Here is an 18,199-nt window from a genome sequence, read left to right as displayed (position 1 = left end):
CTGGGACTGGGTGAGGACTGAGACCAAGTTTTTCCACTTAGTAATTAGCCAACCTTTCTGCTACAAGACAGGAGAAGAGTAATCTGACAGAGAACTCTTCTGGAACACGCTAGTGGCTGGTGATTTAGGAACCTGTGCTCAGTGACTCCAAGCAAGTCTCTGGCTTGCATATCTAAGCCTGCTTTGAAAACTGGGTACAGAAACATGTGGTAAGCTCCAGAAAACATTTCTCTGTTGCAGCTTTAAACCCTCTAGAACACTGTCTTTCTAAAGGATTTTACTTTTAAGTTTCCTGAGCAGGAGGTTAGTTTTAATGACTTTGTCTGAGCAGGCTGGGAAGCTTTAATTGATGTTCACCATATAAATATAATTTAATACTTAAAACAGAACTAAAGGAACATACCTGGGGAGAGTTACTTTTAAATGGCATTTGCATAAGTTTATTCTTAATCAAATAAGAATGTAATTTATGACACTATACAACTTTGTATCCAGAAGGCAGAGACTTTAAACTACACCTCACAATACCTGTGCAAGATAATCACTAACCCATTCAGGAGAAAAAGCTGCTTGCATAAAAATGACAACAAAGAGGCTATGACATATCAAAGGACGTATGTTTAGGCTGCAGTCAGTCTTGCAACAGAATCCCAATCTCTCACCCCATTCTTTGAAGGTCAGAAGGATTGTCTGCTCCAACACAACATAGAAAAGCAAGAAAACCAGGGCAACACTAAAACTCCACCTGAAGAGAAGAAGCAATAAAGATGTTTTTGGTTGCTGTGGGGTGTTTGGTTTTGGGTTTTTTTAAGTACACTCTGCATTAGCCCTGGCCATACTCCAGCAGACAAAAGCTACCTTATAGCTCGGGTTTGTTTTGTTGTTGGCTTTTTGCTTGATTTTTTTCTTAATATAAAAAATGCTGCTTCCCAAAATAGGTTAATAAATATGACATAATCTGAGCATCTCAATTTCTACGTGAGATGCACCCTTGTAAATAAGAAGTGACTGTTTTTAATCTGAAACATGAAAAATGTCTGTTTCCATTCCTCAGATAACTGAATGATTAAAATAATAGGCACGTCTAAAATTAAGAGATCTTAAATTGCACTGATTTCCTTTGGATCCTGAAAAAGAAGGGGAAATTTCCCTCTTGGTCAAGTCAGAGGCTCTCAAAAAGCCTTGAATTTAGCACTGCAGCTTTCCTTGCCCCTTCAAATTCTTTATGTTTGGTTCTTCAGATCTCACTGGGATTCCCCTCTTCAATAGAAAAGAGAAACATTTTTGACGCAATATTGTGAGATTAACGAAGTATTTCATCCTCCAAATAATTGTTTCTAAACTCTAGTCACAACTCTTGGATTGGGAATGTTAGATAGTGGGGGAGGTGGGCAGCATGAGATGTATCTTTCCACCACCAGGAAAATTAACAGAAAAGCAGAGAAACGTGAAATACTCATTTGTTATTTGGTTTCATATTTTCTTTGAACAGAGAAGCCTGAACTACTGCAATCACAAACCTATAACAGTTCAAACACCAATAAACCTTCATCTAAATAATTGCTGCCCTTTTGACCAAGACAGAACAAAAATCTAAGTCCCTGTGGTCTGTAATTTGCTGTGGATCACAACTCCAGTTGTGAACAAGTCACGGAATCACAGAATTTTCAGAGTTGGGACCTCTAGAGATCATCTAGTCCAACTCCCCTGCCAAAGCAGGATTGCCCAGAGCACATTACTCAGGACTGCATCCAGACAGGTCTTGAAAATCTCCAGGGAAGGGGACTCCACAACCTCCCTGGGCAGCCTGTGCCAGTGCTCTGTCACCCTCACCGTAAAGAAGTGTTTCCGTGTATTTGAACAGAACTTCCTGTGTTCTAACTTGTGCCCGTTGCCCCTCGTCCTTTTACTGGGAACCATTGAAAAGAGCCTGGCTCCATCCTCCTTCAACCCACCCTTTAGATACTTGTACGCCATAATAAGGTCTCCCCTCAGCCTTCTCTTCTCCAGGCTAAAGAGTCCCAGCTCTCTCAGCCTTTCCTCATAAGGCAGATGCTCCAAGCCCTTAATCATCTTAGTTGCCCTTCGCTGGACTCGCTCCAGCAGTTCCCTGTCCCTCTTGAACTGGGGAGCCCAAAACTGGACACAGTATTCCAGTTGTGGCCTCACCAGTGCAGAGTAGAGGGGGAGAATGACCTCCCTCGACCTACTGGCCACACTCTTCCCTATACAGCCCAGGATTCCATTGGCCTTTTTGGCAACAAGGGCACATTGCTGGGCCATGGATAATTTACTGTCTACCACGACCCCCAGATCCTTCTCCTCCGAGCTACTTCCCAGCAGGTCCGCCCCTAACCTATACTGGTGCCTAGCATTCTTCCTCCCCAGGTGCAGGACCTTGCACTTGTTGAGCCTCATTAGGTTCTTTTCTGCCCAGCTCTCCAGCCTGTCCAGGTCCAAGTCCTTCCAGACATGCTTGCCAGCAGGCTGTGCTACATGCTAAAGCACAACTGAAGTGGATAATTGAAGTTTTAACACCTATTTTAATGAGTAAATCGTCTCCACTCATGACAGGAACTGCCCATTATATGTACTGTACACTGTAAGTTTCTGCTTTAAGTGCCAGCCCCAGAGACAAAGTGTTCATCTTCAAAGTAAAACCTCAGAATATGCTAATCTTATTTTCCCCTCCCACACTCAAGCACACCACAGACAGGCGCTTCCAGCATAGTTAAATTCAGTCCTGTGCAAAGCTGCTGGGGTCATGAACAGGTGACTCCACTCCTAATTTAAACCCCATGGAGAGAACAAGTTTTGACTAATGGGTTCTGGATGGGAAAGTTTAGACAATGCCAAGCTCTTTGTCCCATCTTTTCCTCTAACTGACACAATAGGGCCTTCATTAATTTAACTGCAGCTCCCCTGTATGCTGGCAGGAAACATTTCTTCAAAGAGTAATCTCACCCAGCAAGATCTCTCAGATCTCAGCACTTGCCAAAGCTTAAAAACATACTATTTCAGAGATGAGACCGTTCAGAGGGACAGAACATCGCAAGCATTTGGAATACTGAAGCTTCTGCACAAACGTTTTCAACTTCCTCCAAGTTTCCACCTTAGATGACTTCACCTGGAAATCTGCAGAGCTGTTTTGCGGAGTGTTATTACATCCTGTCATTGTCAAACCGAAGTCAGCTCCTTATTATTGCTTATTATTGCTTTCCAGAGCTCCCTTCTTCCTGCTCCAGAGCATCATCTGCACCACCACACACTTCTCCCTTCACAATGGCCATCTTGGCTGAGCCTGACCCCAGCTGCCTGAAGTCCTCAGCTAGTTCCTTGTCCACCACCCTCTCAACACGGGCTTCTGCCCCTCTTTCAGGTTTCCTCCCCACACGTGGCTCTTCAGTTGCCCAGCTACATGCTCCCTACAACTCTTGCTGTGGGCTCCCTGCCTCCCTCTCCATCAGCCATGTCAGGTAAACCTTGGAAAACTTTTGTCCACAGTGGAAATCTGTGCTGAGCTCTTCACAGCAAGGAGAAACCGTTACCCCAACGGTTTCAGTTATCAGGCAAAGAACAGGGGAAGTTTGTGAAGCTGACACAGCTTACACTAAACACTTCTTTACAGAAGTAGTTCTCACTGCAGATGTTTTGAAGGTTTGTGTGCTTTGCATAACTAAATTTGTCTTTCAAAGTCTAATCAGTGTAGAGTTTTGTTTCCTTTTTAAAACTAAACCTAAAATTTACCAAAAGTGGCCTACTGTTATGCGCGTCTCTTTTGTACTCCAGCACAGACTGTGTTGCACAGATTTTGAAGTTCCACAGTACAGTCACAAGCAGTTGGTTTAAACTCGAGTGGCAAAAATCAGACAGCTGAATACCTTTTAAAAAAAATCCTGGTTGATGCTTGAATCATAAATTACTGCCACATTTAAACACAGAAAGCCTTAAAGCCAAAGAAGAGCAGACTCTTAATTCAACCTACAGAATTTTCTGTATGATCCAATCTATCCCAGCAACTCTTCCACCACTTAGAGTCTGTTAAACTTATTTTAAAAGGCTTAAGAAACTAATCACATCCACCAGCCAAACCATTCTTTCAGCAAAAGTAGCATGGTGCATCCCTTCCAGCATAAAATTGTTTCCATGGAGCCAAGTGGGGTCAGGCTGTGTTACAGGAGGACAAATGTTAATGAGATTTCAGGCAAGAGAACACAGGCAATATTTTCTGAAAACACATTAAGTCTCCTGTTGAAAGATGACTAGTGTTTTACAATTTGCTCAGTCTCTTGGGGTTAAATTGGCCCAGAACACGGAAATTTCAACTACATTGTATTTTATCAAGTATTTTCCTTTAATTGATCCCTTACTCTTTCTTACAGCCTTTTCACTTAAAGAATTATGGGCTTGTCCACATATGGAGCTATTCAGAAATAGTTATTCCTGACAAACCCTGTGCAGAACCTTATTTTGGAATAAACTTACCTTAAACTATCTCAGACATTTCCAAAGCTGACTCCAGCAGAGTATGTTGCAAGCCAGGAAATGCATCAGGAAATACTTTAAAATTATTTATTTCTCACTTACACTCTTTAACCCAAATTAGCTTTCCTCTGTAGACACTTTGAGCTACAAATATTTCTAAACCAGCTGAATATCAGCCCTGGGATTGAAAGAAAAGAGATGACAACCACCAAGCTTCTACTCTATACTGCAAAGTAGCATGTCCTCTAAGCCCTGAATTGAAGAGGTAACACAAAGCAATCCAGGAAGGCCAACTCATGAAGAAGTAATACATGCAGTTAACATGGAGCATACAAGAGAAGATCAGCGTGGGTGGCTGGTTAGGTGTTTGACAATTCTTAATTTGCTGTTTCAGCTTTTAATTGTATGATGAATTTGTTGGCAGCATTTGTGGATTCATGCCTCCATCTTTATTTACAAGCTGTAGCTCTAATTTGAGTTTTCATCCACTCTAACTGTGCTCCTTCTCCACTAGCAGTCTCACCTTCACAACTATCTTCCAACCACTGCTCAGCTATGCTTCTGCTTAAGGATTTGGCAAAAATCCTGCAGAATTTGTATTTCAGACCTGACCTCACCTAGATTAATTGATGAATATTTGAAAATCCACCATGATTAATTCAGAAGACCACCTATGTTTCTACACTCCCCACCATTGCTCATCTTGCCAGGGTCGGCACGTTCCCCTTCTCAATGCCTACACGCATAGCACAAGAGACAGAGTCATACCCAAAATGACAGGCACCGATCAATGAAAATAGAAAAAAAAAAAAGCTTAAATACTGTGGAAGAGGTACCATCAAACTTTGACTGCTGTCAGACTTTGGATACTATGGTCTGCCAGCCTATACTACACTTTTTGAGAGGAGATAGGATGCAAAGCAGAACATGCAGCTTTTTGTTTTTATACAGCTTTGTCTATTTCTTAGTTCAGTTCTTAGAAAAGGGATAGTTAAAAATTCAAATCCATTACCCCAAAATCTAGACACAATAAGTGCTAAACCACCTCTTTGTTGCAGTAGACAATTATTAATTTAGAAGCAACTCTCCCTTAAGCATCCAACTTGCCTGTTGAACTGAAAAGCCACATTTTCCAACATGCAAGTTTTGGAGTTTCAAATAGCTAAAATCTTAGCTCCATGTCTGACATGAGCAGCTGTTTCATCTCTGTTAGATTGGACTCCTGCAAGCTGATCTTCTAGGGCTTACAATACTGCAAAGCCTTTACCAATTATCCTGCTGGAGATTCTTTCATGACATTACTTTGTGGATTTGTCTGACTCATGCTTTTGCCTTTTCCTCAGAACAGGCATTAATAGCAACTTTCTTCTCTGATCTAGCTGGTTACTCCCATGGAATTCATACTGATGTACTTTTGGAGATTGCTGTTCTTCTGTTAAACAGAAACTAGTTAACTCTCAAAAAAATACTGCCAGGGCAGAGGGAAGAAGGGGCTGATTCATGGACAGACATGGACATTCATGTCTAAAATGCCTTTTTTTTTCCCCCAGAAAAAAAACCAAGCCTAAAATAATATAAAACATTTGGCTTCCTTCTTTATTTGAATTAAAAGCACACTCAAAACATCATTCTACAGAATTGTGATTTGTAAACTGTGAATAAACTGTGAACTTTCTTGCATTTGGGCTTGCTTTTTCTAAGAAACAAGTTAAGACTAGGAGAGAAAGCTATCTGAATTCCCCAGAAGATAATTCCTGCATTAAGAAGCTTTTCTGTTTCACACATCCCAACAGCAGATAAAAAATTCCCAAGTTATTAATATTGAGGGTCAGATGCTAATCACAGATGAACCACACACTTTGCTCTTATCACAAAAGCATCTTAAGTGGCAGCACATTGGAATACCCAAGTGAGCTTGGAATTTCACTTTGAAGCACTTGTCCTCACCTTGCCCTGTGGAGCCCCATAATGTGACAATGTCAAACCACCTGCCAAGATGAGGCAGTGAAATGAATGTCCAACTGCATTTCTACGTTTTAGCTGTTGCTCTCTTGAGCATGTTCCCCCTGCTACTTGGTTTAGCCTATGTGAAGTATGACAAGTCAGCCACTCTCATCCCCTCTCCCAGTACAGTGAAAAACTTTTGGATGATTCAGTTCAAATTGATTCAGCATCCCTCCTTTCTCAAATTTTGGAAAAAAGTTACATGAGAGGCTATGCCAACATCCTTCTTGCTTGACAGCCAAGCCTATCATCTTCAAAGGGAGCAGTTCCTACCTAACCACAGAGCAGTCTCAGAAGAACATAGCCAAAGTTTCCATCTTTTCTTACGAGGTTCATGCTCCACCAAAGCCCAGTAGGTAGCGCGAGTTTTAGCATACTTGCATCCAGACCAGAAACACCTTCCAAGACCCATGCGCTTGTCCAGCATTTATACAATTCAAGGGACCACAGTGCAGAGACACTGAAGCAGAATGAAAATAAGCCTGATGAGAAACCTGAAGTATCACGGCTAGATCAGCTTAAAAATTTAACAGGACAAACAAATGCAGGCAGAATGTCACTAATATGACTAGGCAGCTTTCAGTATCTGAGTTATTCTCTCTGTCTGGTGCTACAGCATACTCTGTAGACACACCACTTCATTGCAAGTAACCTGGGATCTGGCAGCCTTGGGGATGCACTACACAGTGTCAACACATCTCCAGTGATGTAAACCTAAAGTACTCTGCAAATGTACACAAGGACAAAAGCAGCTCAATAACTTCAGCTGGTTACCTACTTCCAGAGCATGGTCATTATTGTAGCTGCCAAAAGAACAGGACATCTGCCTCCCATCCTGGTCCTTCGTCCTGCCCCACACTTTCTCTCACAAGTGAACTGAAAGTCAGGTAGCTTGCTTTGCTACAGAGTGAGAGGGGAAAGACCCCCCTCACCAAAGATAGCCAATCCAAAAGAAAATAAAAGGTCAGAAAGATAATGAGTGAACCTAACATTTACAAGCAACAGCCCAAAACTTTCACAAAGTATCAGATGCAAAGCTCAGATAGTAACCATGAAAGTATCTAGATATTTGATAGAAAAAGCTGTTGTCAGCTAGCTTCTCTAGATTGTGATCCAAACAACTTTATTCTCACCTCCACAGAAAAGCCAGCAGGATGCAAAATTAACTGTGCTGAATCCAACCACTTTGGCACTCATGAAGGAAAGCTCATCGGTCAAACTGGGACAATGTTTGCAGAAAGCTGATGGGGGAGGCCCAGAGGGGGAATTCTCTTTATCAGTTTCTTGTAATTAATATGATACACTATCTTATTAAACTGACAAAAATACGCTATACAAATCAATGTGGAGCTGTACAATTAACTCTGGATGTGCAAGATGCACCTCATTACTACTCAAAATGGGCACTATCAGGTTAAAAATATTCCTCCTTCTCCGAGTTACTTACACCACCTTAGAATATTAAAAGTAAAATTTTAGAACATCTGGTTTTCCTTTCCACTCCCTATGATATCATGTTTTCCAAGCACATTTGGCAGCCCACTGTAAAGATACAGGCAGACTAAACATACAGGGCAATGTAGAGTCAAGATGAAAAATTCCAAAGCCCTGGAAGCAGTAAGTGTGTTTCCTATCACCAAATTTCAGTTACATAAGTGCTATAATAAGGGTTTTTCCCCCTTGGTAACTCATGTATTCTTAAACCTTCATCTTCCTTGATGAGATACCATATATCTGCCCTCTAGAGCTCTGGCTGTGTCTTTATAAGTAATTTTTCCATGTATTATGGGATATTCAGAGTCCCTATACAGCAAGATTCAGTTATAGGAGAAAATAATTACGTTTAACAGGGTCAGATTTTGTATGTACTTTTCTTTATCTCACTCTGGGAGATGAGATTAGCCTTCTATATTCCTCCTGCCTAAAAGAGGAAAAAAAAAAAAAAAAACAAACAAAAAAACCCAAACCATACTACAGCCATTGCGTTTTTACTGCTTGGTTTTGTGCCTGCTAGCTGGGAACTGGGAAATTGGACCAAACCAGTTCCAGGGGACTGTGTTTCCCATGATTTTACACAGGCTGTAAACAATAAAGAAGAGTGGCTGTTATAAAAAGTAAGAGTTCCCATTTGACCGATTTCTCCCATGTATTTTAACATTTCTTGATGCAACCTTTGCATTTTTTCCTCTTTACCTATTTTATTATTTTTACTGGGTCTCATTCAAAACACAGATTAGTCAGCATTAACATACCTTTAAGCTTAGCACATACTCACATTTTATTGATACACAAGAAGGTAGCTCACTCATTTACGCTCACCGGTACAGGAGCAGCAAACCTAGAAATCCAATATCAGTTTCTTGCTCTAAATCTTAATTTTTCCATTTTGTAAAAAGACAGTGTGGAAATGCAAAGAGATGCCTTGGGAATCCTAACATGACAGAATCTTTGGCTTATTATTTCACATTTAAAAGCAATTTATATCAGAGTAATTATTAAAGTGTACAAAGGAGGAAAAGTATGTATTAAAAATACTACTGACAAAATAATAGTCCCAGTGGTTATGCCCTGATTAAAACTTAATGACTAATCAATAAAACTATAATTATTACTTTCACCCTGATGCAATTTGGAATAGTTTATGTATTTCTATTGATCAGCTAAGACTTTCTATAAAACAAGCGTGAGATCTTGCTTTGTGTTATTTTTATTACTAGTTTGTTGTAGCAAATCTCTAAATCCCTATCTCAATTATTTTACAGCTTAGTTCTCCCATCACACCAAGAGGAGAAGAAAAGCTAGCAAAAAGCAGAATCTTATTAGCTGAAAAATGGATGGTACATTGCAGTTTCCGCACCATAAAGTCAGATTGCCATTTCAATGGCTCTCACTATATATTTCTCTGGCCTGAGAGCAGCAAGAGCCAAGCATGAGACAGCCTTGAGCAACTCATTTAACTACGCTGTATCTCCATCTGTCAGCCTGAAAATGAAAGCAGTAAGTACCCGAGTTGTAAGGGTCAGGAGACTACAGACCACCTTGGAAAATATAGGCAACGGGTTCTATAATCGTGCAAGGAGTAATCTGTAGCCAACTGTTCTTTGGCTGCTGATAATTAAATTACTCAGTAATAGTTTTCTCATAGAATCCTCACAGGCAGAGGAAGTATGCTATAAATAACCCACTCACAAAAGAAAAGACTCTTTTTTCAGTGGACTTCATTGCAGAGCACTGGCACCTCTTCATGAGCCCAATCAGAATTTTGCTTGCTTCTGAAACAGCAGTTGAGAAGCTTAAAACACCTCTTGAATTTGCTATTCATAGACTCATGGAATGGTTGAATTGAAAGGGACATTCAAGATCATCTAGTTCCAACCCCACCTGCCCTGGGCACAGACACCTTCCACTGGACCAGGTTATTCATCCCACCTGGCCCTGAACACCTCCAGGGATGGGGCAGCCACAACTTCTCTGGGCAACCTGTTCCAGTGCCTTACCACCCTCATAGTGAAGAATTTCTTCCTAACATCTAATCTAAATCTACCCTGTTTCAGTTTAAAACTATTACTCCTCATCTTATCGGTACACTCCCTAATCAAGAGTCTCTCCCCATCTTTCCTGTAGGCCCCCTTTAGGTACTGGAAGGCCGTGATAAGGTCTCCTCGGAGCCTTCTCTTCTCCAGGCTGAACAACCCTAACTCTCTCAGCCTGTCTTCATAAGAGAGCTGCTCCATCCCTCTTATCATCTTCATGGCCCTCCTCTGGACTCGCTCCAACAGGTCCATGTCTTTCCTGTGTCGGGGGCCCCAGAGCTGGACACAGTACTCCAGGTGGGGTCTCACCAGAGCAGAGTAGAGGGGCAGAATCCCCTCCCTTGGCCTGCTGGCCATGCTTCTTTTGATGCAGCCCAGGATATGGTTGGCCTTCTGGGCTGCAAGCGCACATTGCTGGCTCATGTTGAGCTTCTCATCCACCAACACCCCCAAGTCCTTCTCCTCAGGGCTGCTCTCAATCCATTCTCCACCCAGCCTGTGTTTGTGTTTGGGATTGCCCTGACCTGTGTGCAAGACCTTGCACTTAGCTTTGTTGGTTTGCACAGGCCCACCTCTCAAGCCTGTCAAGGTCGCTCTGGGTGGTGTCCCTTCCTTTCAGCTTGTCCATATTCCATGAGATATCAGGCAAACAAGGAACTTAAGGGCTATGTATTGCCATAGTGAACAACACCTTGCTGATTTCTAACAGCCTTTATAGAATTTCCGTGGAAATAAGTTCTGTGCATTGCCTTAAGTTAGAAGTCATAACCTGACAGCACAGGCTCTAATCAAGATGAAAAAGAATCCACCTGGGGCGACAACACAAACATATCCCACCCAGCCCTAAATCTATCACCTTCTATCTACTCCTGCCTATAACCACTACCACAGTGGTTACTAGGTGCTGCATTCACCTATCTTCATGCGCTTGGTATGTTAAATTAAGTTCCCTGGCAGAGTCCAATTCAATCTAATCAGCATCATCTCCACAGAAGAACAAAATTACTTGGGAATCAAAGCTGAAACCACAGAGAGCAGGGAGAGCTGAACTGCTTCCCATGAGAAGCAGCTAGGCTATGCTGCTATAATAGCGAGGCACCTAGTGCTAAGCTAAAATGGCACAGATCCCTTGATACTCCTGGAAGCTTGGGATCAACCTACATGTGAGCTAAGCCACCAAGGGGACTACAAATACAAAGCTACCTGTAATGGAAATAAAGAAGCCAGTATCACAAGAGATGAAAAAACCTATTTAATAAAAGCAGAATATTGAACCACAGACACAATACACTTTTCTGCCCCACATCATGGGCTAAGTTTAAGTTGCAAAAGAGCCAGAAAAGCTAGTTTCATACAGCCCATTCCCCTCCCCTAAACTTGTGGAGACACAGCAATCCACTCCTCCATTTCATCACTGCAGTGCCAGGAAACACCCAGTGTGACAAAAGCAGGAGAAAGGAGGTGGACAGCACTGGCAGGAACAGCAACAGACAGTTTACAGCTGAAAACACAGCCCCAAAAACTGCAAAGGCACTGTGCCAACTCTGCGGTTAAAAAACAAGGAGTATCTGCGGAAAAAAGGATTTTGCTGAACCTGGAATATATTTGATACAGCTAACCCAAAGCAACCTTGCTCTTTTTCCTTGCAAATAACCTCAGAAACAGTGTTTAAAAACACAATATTCAAGCTTCTAATATAAAGTGCGTGGATAAAGCGTCTTCAGTATTTACCTGTAGACAAATATGCCATTGTTTGATCACATCAAGAGGCGTTCTCTTTCAACACTTGCTACAGACTATTTGCACAGGAAGTTCTTGTTGCAGACTGTCACGTACTAGCTCTTGCCAGAGCTAAACTTTCAACTCTATGGATCTACAGGTTGTCCAGTCACCCTAGCATTGCGTGTTGGCAATGAAATTAATTTTATGATCTTAAACTGGAATATAAAGTCACTTTCAAATACAGCCTTGACATCTCCTTAGTACTGAAAACTCTACTCTCAAAAGAGATTTCTAAGGAGTGGTCAATATAAGCTGGGAAACAGCCTAGACAGATATATACACATATCTCTCTCTATATACATATCTCTCTCTATACATATATACACACACCAGATTGGAAAGTCACAAGGGCAAGAAGTATTTTGTTACTTAAATTCAATAGATTAATGCTATTCCATTTGTAACTTACAATATAAAACAACCAAACAAAAAAACATGCACTCATACACACAATTTCTGCAAAGTCCATGCTGTTAACAAGGCAAGGGCAACTTAGGCATCAAAACAAGAGAGGCTTCTCTTGTGACCTTCCTTAACGATCATCTAAAGTGTTCAACAGAATTTGGTCCCAGTTATTCCAGGTATTGTACAAACCTAGGCAAAACAAGTCATTACCTGCAGCTCCAGAACCTGCTATAAACAAAATAATGGATTTAATGGATAAGAAACACAGCAACTTTTACAAAAAGTGGGGGAAAGAGTTTTCAAAAAGCTTGCATATAGAAATTATTTTTATTATTCACATGTATCTTTATCCTGTAATAACCCAAACAATACACTAAACTAAGGGCTACAACTATCAGAGACCATGTGAAAAGCTGTCAGTAAAATATACAGATGTCCATCCTAAGGGAAAAAGCTCCATTAGATTAACCACGACACTTCCCACTGAAACAAGCTTCACAAGGAAAGTATTATACGTAATTTGTTAAATTACACAGGCACCAGTTGCCCTATGCTGTCACCTCACTTTGTCCATCCACTAGGAGAATCTGTTTATAAATACAATAAAATATTTTGGTAAACAAACATGAAACTGAACATGAATGCGTGGAGGGAAGGAGAAGGAGATAAATATTTATTAATTAATACTGGTTCTTACATGCCAAGGTGCACGTGTTTCAGACAATGGCACCTACCTACTTTATATATAACAGCATTGTCTTACGACTTTTTAAAATAAAAAACTTCTCCATGATTACTCCACATGAAACTAAAAGGCTGTAAAAGCCTTTCTTGAATGTTAACACTGATGCATAACTACTACAATATGAAGGTGTAGTCACATTTTGGAACAATGCACATTTTCACTATCTAGTGACTTAGCAAGATCAGCCAATAGGTCTACTAAGAATTGTTACTAACTCATTCATTCACTTTGAAACAATCCATACAAGTGCCAACACTTCATTAAAAAATGAGTAATATTTTTGTAAGAACTGTCACAAGTACAAAGATGGTCAACACTCGAAAAAGTAAGAGGTGACACCAAAGCTGAGTTTTCATAATTTAATGGTTTCCCCTCCTCCCACAGACACACAATATATGAACATCTTTCTTACCACTTCCCCAAGGGAGGCAGCCACCATGTGTGCTGCTGGAGTCAAGTAAGATGTAGAGCCATGGTGTAACATGGATTTCACATTCTCATAGGTGATAAAAAATGCAGCAGCTGAAATTCAAGAATACACGCAGTCATTTAACTGTTCCTCCATCACAGAACCAGCACAAAAACATTTAGAGGTGGAATTTGCCACCTATTATTCTACAACTCTAGTTGAAAACAGGATATTTTTGCCCCAAAACAGTATCAATACAATCTGTGGGATAATTCTTTCAGAAGTTCATACTCCTGGCTATCACTGGCAAACCTCCCATTAATATCAAGGACGTCAGGACTTAAGGCCATTTTTAGTACTGAGATAAGGAAAGATGTGTTAATTAGTCATGAATGTCCAGCAGGTTTTGAAAAAATGGTATCTTCCATATTCATAGACAGGAAGGGTGCAGAGGAGAGATTGGTTGAATTGTATGGATGGTTGTTTTGTTGGGTTTTTTTGGGGGGGGACACGGGACAATAAAAACAACCACCAAACAAAACACCCAACCCCAAAATACCAAATCAAATTAGCTGATTAATTTGAAAGGGAAAAAAAAAAAAACCAAACCAACACTATGAACACCCAAAAATCATCAAGGTACTTGATACAAGACTGATATCCTGCAATGTGTAAAACTGTTTCAGTAGCAGTTATTAGTAACTGCTTCCTAGCTATCATCAGTTTAATATTTTGCACTTTAGCTCCATAAAAAAAATATTCCAAGCTTCTGACAGACTTGTAAAAGTCCTGTCCAGTGACCAAGAAACATACAAAACTAAGCTGAGCATAGTATAGCAACATGAGCTGTGTTTGTTCACTGCAACAGTCAACTACAAAGGCACTTGCACCTTAAGGGTTACTCCTTCTCCTAAAGATAATTTCAGTTCAGTCATACGTTGGAAAGATAAAACCACAGTTCAGATTTTGAAGACATAAATCCTGAAAAAACTGACATGTCTTGCGGGGGAACAGATTTTAATTGTAAAGAAGGGCTATGTGAATTGCCTTCTGCTAATCAAAAGATGCTTATCACCTCAAAAGGAGATAACAGAGCAGACAAGATAAAGAACTGATTTTTTTATATCATCTTATGAAGGACATCAAACATCTGAAGGTGTCAGTAGATTTGTCAGCAAAGTTCTCCTAACATTTCCTACTAACAGCTTGCTACTTTTTCATCCCTCTCTACAAAGACAAAATGGACAAAGGCATTAGGAATTTTAGATGCTTTTTCTCTGCAGGGACTATAAGCATTTACTTTTTTAAAGTTTCAGTTTCAAAAGTATTCCTGATGCCTTCTCATTTTAAGTGTTGTAGTTGTTTCCAGGGAGAAAAAGACAGGCATATCATCCCCAGGGCAATTAGCTCCAATGTTCAAGCACTTTGAATCCTGATTCATTTGCAATGCCATGACATAGTGGGTGATGATAAAAGCATCCAGGGCAAGCAAGACTCAAGCCCTCTTTGGCACTTGGAAATCATAGAATTGTCTGGGTTGGAAGGAACCTTCAAGATCATCAAGTCCAACCGTTAACCTAGCACTGCCAATTACCACTAAACCGTGTCCCTCAGCAGCACATCTACAGGTCTTTTAACTTGAGGCCATTTCGTCTTGTCCTATCACTTGTTACTAGCGAGAAGAGGTCGACCCCCACCTCTCTACAACTTCGTTTCATGTAGTTGTAGAAATGCTTTAGGATGCCCTTGTAAGAAAGGACAGGCTTATAAGACATCCAGGAATGTTTCCAATGAGTAAGGGTTCCTTTTCAAAGTAAACATGCAGCAGCCTTCATTCCAGGCTTTCTCAAAGAGTTTGTTCAATACTGCACAATTCTAGAAATTGCTCTTCACAGCTGGACAAGGACTCACAGAATCCAAACAGTCACCTACAGGAGAGGAAGCCACAGACATGAACGTCCTATATAAGTTCCCACCTAAAGAAGACAAAGCACAATCCAAAGAAAATTTACCATTTGGAAAGGATCCTATAGCAGTGGAAGGAACACCAGCATAGATACCACGAAAACCACCAGCCTTCCTAAATCCTTGGGGACTCTGCAGTCTTGTTTTTACAGTATCCAGGGGAAAAAGGATCAAGTCAACACAGACGCCAGCAACTCCACCAGCCTTCAAGACAAAACCGTGGAGTAAAGTGCATTAATATTCACAGGGGTGAAGCTGTGGTGCTTACGTGAGTAACTGAAGCATGCCTAAACCAAAGCACTACTGATCATATCCTTTCTGAGGTCAAATTATAAACTGATACTTACACACACTGCAACAGCATCTATAGCTATAACAAGGAAGCTTCAGCAAAAGGGAGAAAGTAATAGATATTACAACTTTTAAACCATTTTAAGGTATTTTCAAAACAATCTCAGTTTTGAATAGTACAAGCAAAGCAATGCAACGCTTACCCACTACACATAAAAGCAAGACAGTGAATGCTGCTTATCAAGATAACACAGCACAGAATGACCAACACCTGTAGGAAGCTGTGTGATAAAATCAGGGAAAGACAGAAGCGATTCTGCTTCCCCTGTAAGCATCCCTAGAAAGCACATTCACATTTTGCTAGCAAACACCTTATTTTAAAGTGTCACCCCCCTATTTACTTTGTTCAACAAAGCCTAAAATATTTTAACTTTATTTTCTTTTGCTGACAAAATCCTATAGGAAAAAAAAAGTCACAATAAATAAAGATGTTTTCAAAGTCATAAGAAAAAGGGAAAGGTTTATTTGAAAGTTGTTTCAACTGAAGATCAATCTTTTTCCAGTGTCTGTGTTTCCAGATGACAATTTTTTTAAAAAGTTTCCCGGTACATGGCTGATCTGTAGAAAAGAATTACTTGTCAAAAACAGGAGGAAGGGACTGAAATAAATAGAAAAACTCATTAAAAAAAAAAATCAATAGTTAGCATTAATCCATTATGAGACATTACTTAGATGCACTGTTATTCAGAATAGAAAAGATAGTTTGAAGTCTACCTCATATAGAGCACCACACAAGAAACAGCTGCACAAATTTTTGACTGTGCCTGAAAACAAATCACATGTGTTACTCTGAATTTTTTTTCAGGGGCAACAGAGGGTTCAGAGAGGTGTTCACCATCTAGTACTAAAGTTTTAATCAATAAGTTAATTACTCTTTTAATCTATTTGGCTATTTTGCATGTATTGATTTTTCTTCACTCTTTCATCAAAATCCTATCTGCTGAAAATAACATTGATCAGATTTAATCAGATTTCATCTAGCCATCTGTTAAAACATGAATGAAAAGTTACTAATTGCTTCTTTAGTTTTCAAAGTTCTGTATCTTAAATGTCATTTAAATTCATGAAGCAGCTAATAGAGCATCTGCCAGGGGGCGACAATACCTGTGTGCTTACGCCATCTGCAGAAGACAGTAACGATTTTTAGATAATAAGACAACCAAAGCGCACCTTCTCCTCCACCTTTCAGTAACAGTAGCGTTATCAGAAGTCGAATAGCTGAAAAACTTTTACCAGGAGTTGGACATACCAGCTAAAATTAACTTCATCGAAATGATTAAAGAAAAACAGGACTTAATTCAAATGCATTGAACCATGATCATGCGGCCGGCAGCCGAGTGCCCCTGGAGTACTCGGGGCAGGGAGCTGCACTCTACAGCAGGCTCAGGCCCGCAGCTCTCCTCACTCAGCCCCTGGGCAGCGTGTCCATGATTTTCCACACGGAGCTGACAGCCAATGCCGGGTATTTCCAAGATGGTCCCTAGTTATGGAGACTGGGGGACCCACTTGCATGCGACGCTGCTAGGAGCACACGTTGAAACGCAACTTTTAAGGCGAGAAATGTAGCGCAAAGTAGAGGCTTCACAGCGCGCAGAGCCAGCACCAACGGCCGGCCACGGGGAGAGCCGGAACGGCGCCGGACTGCCGTCAGGCTCACGGCCTCCCCGCGGCACCCACACCCCCGACCGAGGGCGGCTCTTGAAGCCAAGGGCGGACGAACCTAGGCGCACTCCCGCCGCCCCTCAGCGAGGCGCCGGTCTCAGGCCTGCGCAGCCGGTAGCCAAGGCCGCCGCGTCGCCTTGGCAACGGGCAGGCCCAGGCCCGCTCACTCACCGCCAAGGCCGCCCAGGACTCCCGTGGCTCCATGCAGGAATGGCGGTATGGGGTGACTACACGACACGGCGCAGCCCGATTCCCCCCACCACCGGACGGGACGGGACGGGACGGGACGGGACGGGACGGGACGGGACGGGACGGGACGGGACGGGACGGGACGGACGCCCCGCTCTAGCCGCGCCCCGGCGTGCACACGGGCGCAGCCATGTTGCTGCCCCTGACCCGCGGTCAGGCGGTGGCGTGTCGCCACTGCGCCTGTGCGAGGGTGCCGCGCATGCGCACGGCGGGCAGCGACGCCGCTGCCCGGAGCCCCGTCATTACCTCTGCGCGCAGCGCGGGCGGGTAGTGGGCCTTGCACGGGAGGGTTGGCGGCTTGGGGGCTAAAGCGGCCGTCTGATATCACTGTGCGTTAATTAGTTCTTACCTAATGGTGATTTGCGGTGCACTAGCAGTCGCGTCGCTCCAGAAAAGGGGGGAAGAGGCACTTCCCGCTGCCCCCTGCTCCAGAGGTGCGGCTGGGCCAGAGGTGCAGGGGCCGCTGTAGTGGCCACGGTGGTTCCTTCAACCTCCGGCTATGATCCAGTCAGAAAGCAAACCCCTGAGCCTAACTGGAAAAAAAAGGCGTTTTGAGGGGAAAATATTTCTGAGGGCACTTGGGGATTTTTCTTCAGTTCACGGCTGCAG

The 18,199-nt window shown here is 42.0% G+C and overlaps 1 protein-coding gene across 1 annotated transcript in view; it reads right to left on the bottom strand.

Annotated features, from left to right (window-relative positions):
• Positions 1-17,715, bottom strand: part of SLC25A26 (solute carrier family 25 member 26) — a 91,272-nt gene extending 73,557 nt beyond the window's left edge. The window contains exons 1-4 of the mRNA XM_082487647.1: positions 17,677-17,715; positions 17,513-17,621; positions 15,376-15,532; positions 13,367-13,476 (exon numbers count right to left, since the gene is read on the bottom strand). Of these exons, the coding sequence (XP_082343773.1) occupies positions 13,367-13,476; positions 15,376-15,532; positions 17,513-17,545 (300 nt within the window). The 5' untranslated portion in view covers positions 17,546-17,621; positions 17,677-17,715. The remainder of the gene's footprint in view (positions 1-13,366; positions 13,477-15,375; positions 15,533-17,512; positions 17,622-17,676) is intronic.
• Positions 17,716-18,199: the final 484 nt, after the last annotated feature.

The sequence above is a fragment of the Vanellus vanellus genome (assembly GCF_965231255.1).
Source record: "Vanellus vanellus genome assembly, chromosome: 9".
Classification (NCBI taxonomy): Eukaryota; Metazoa; Chordata; class Aves; order Charadriiformes; family Charadriidae; genus Vanellus; species Vanellus vanellus.
This window is presented reverse-complemented; position numbering and strand designations above follow the sequence as displayed.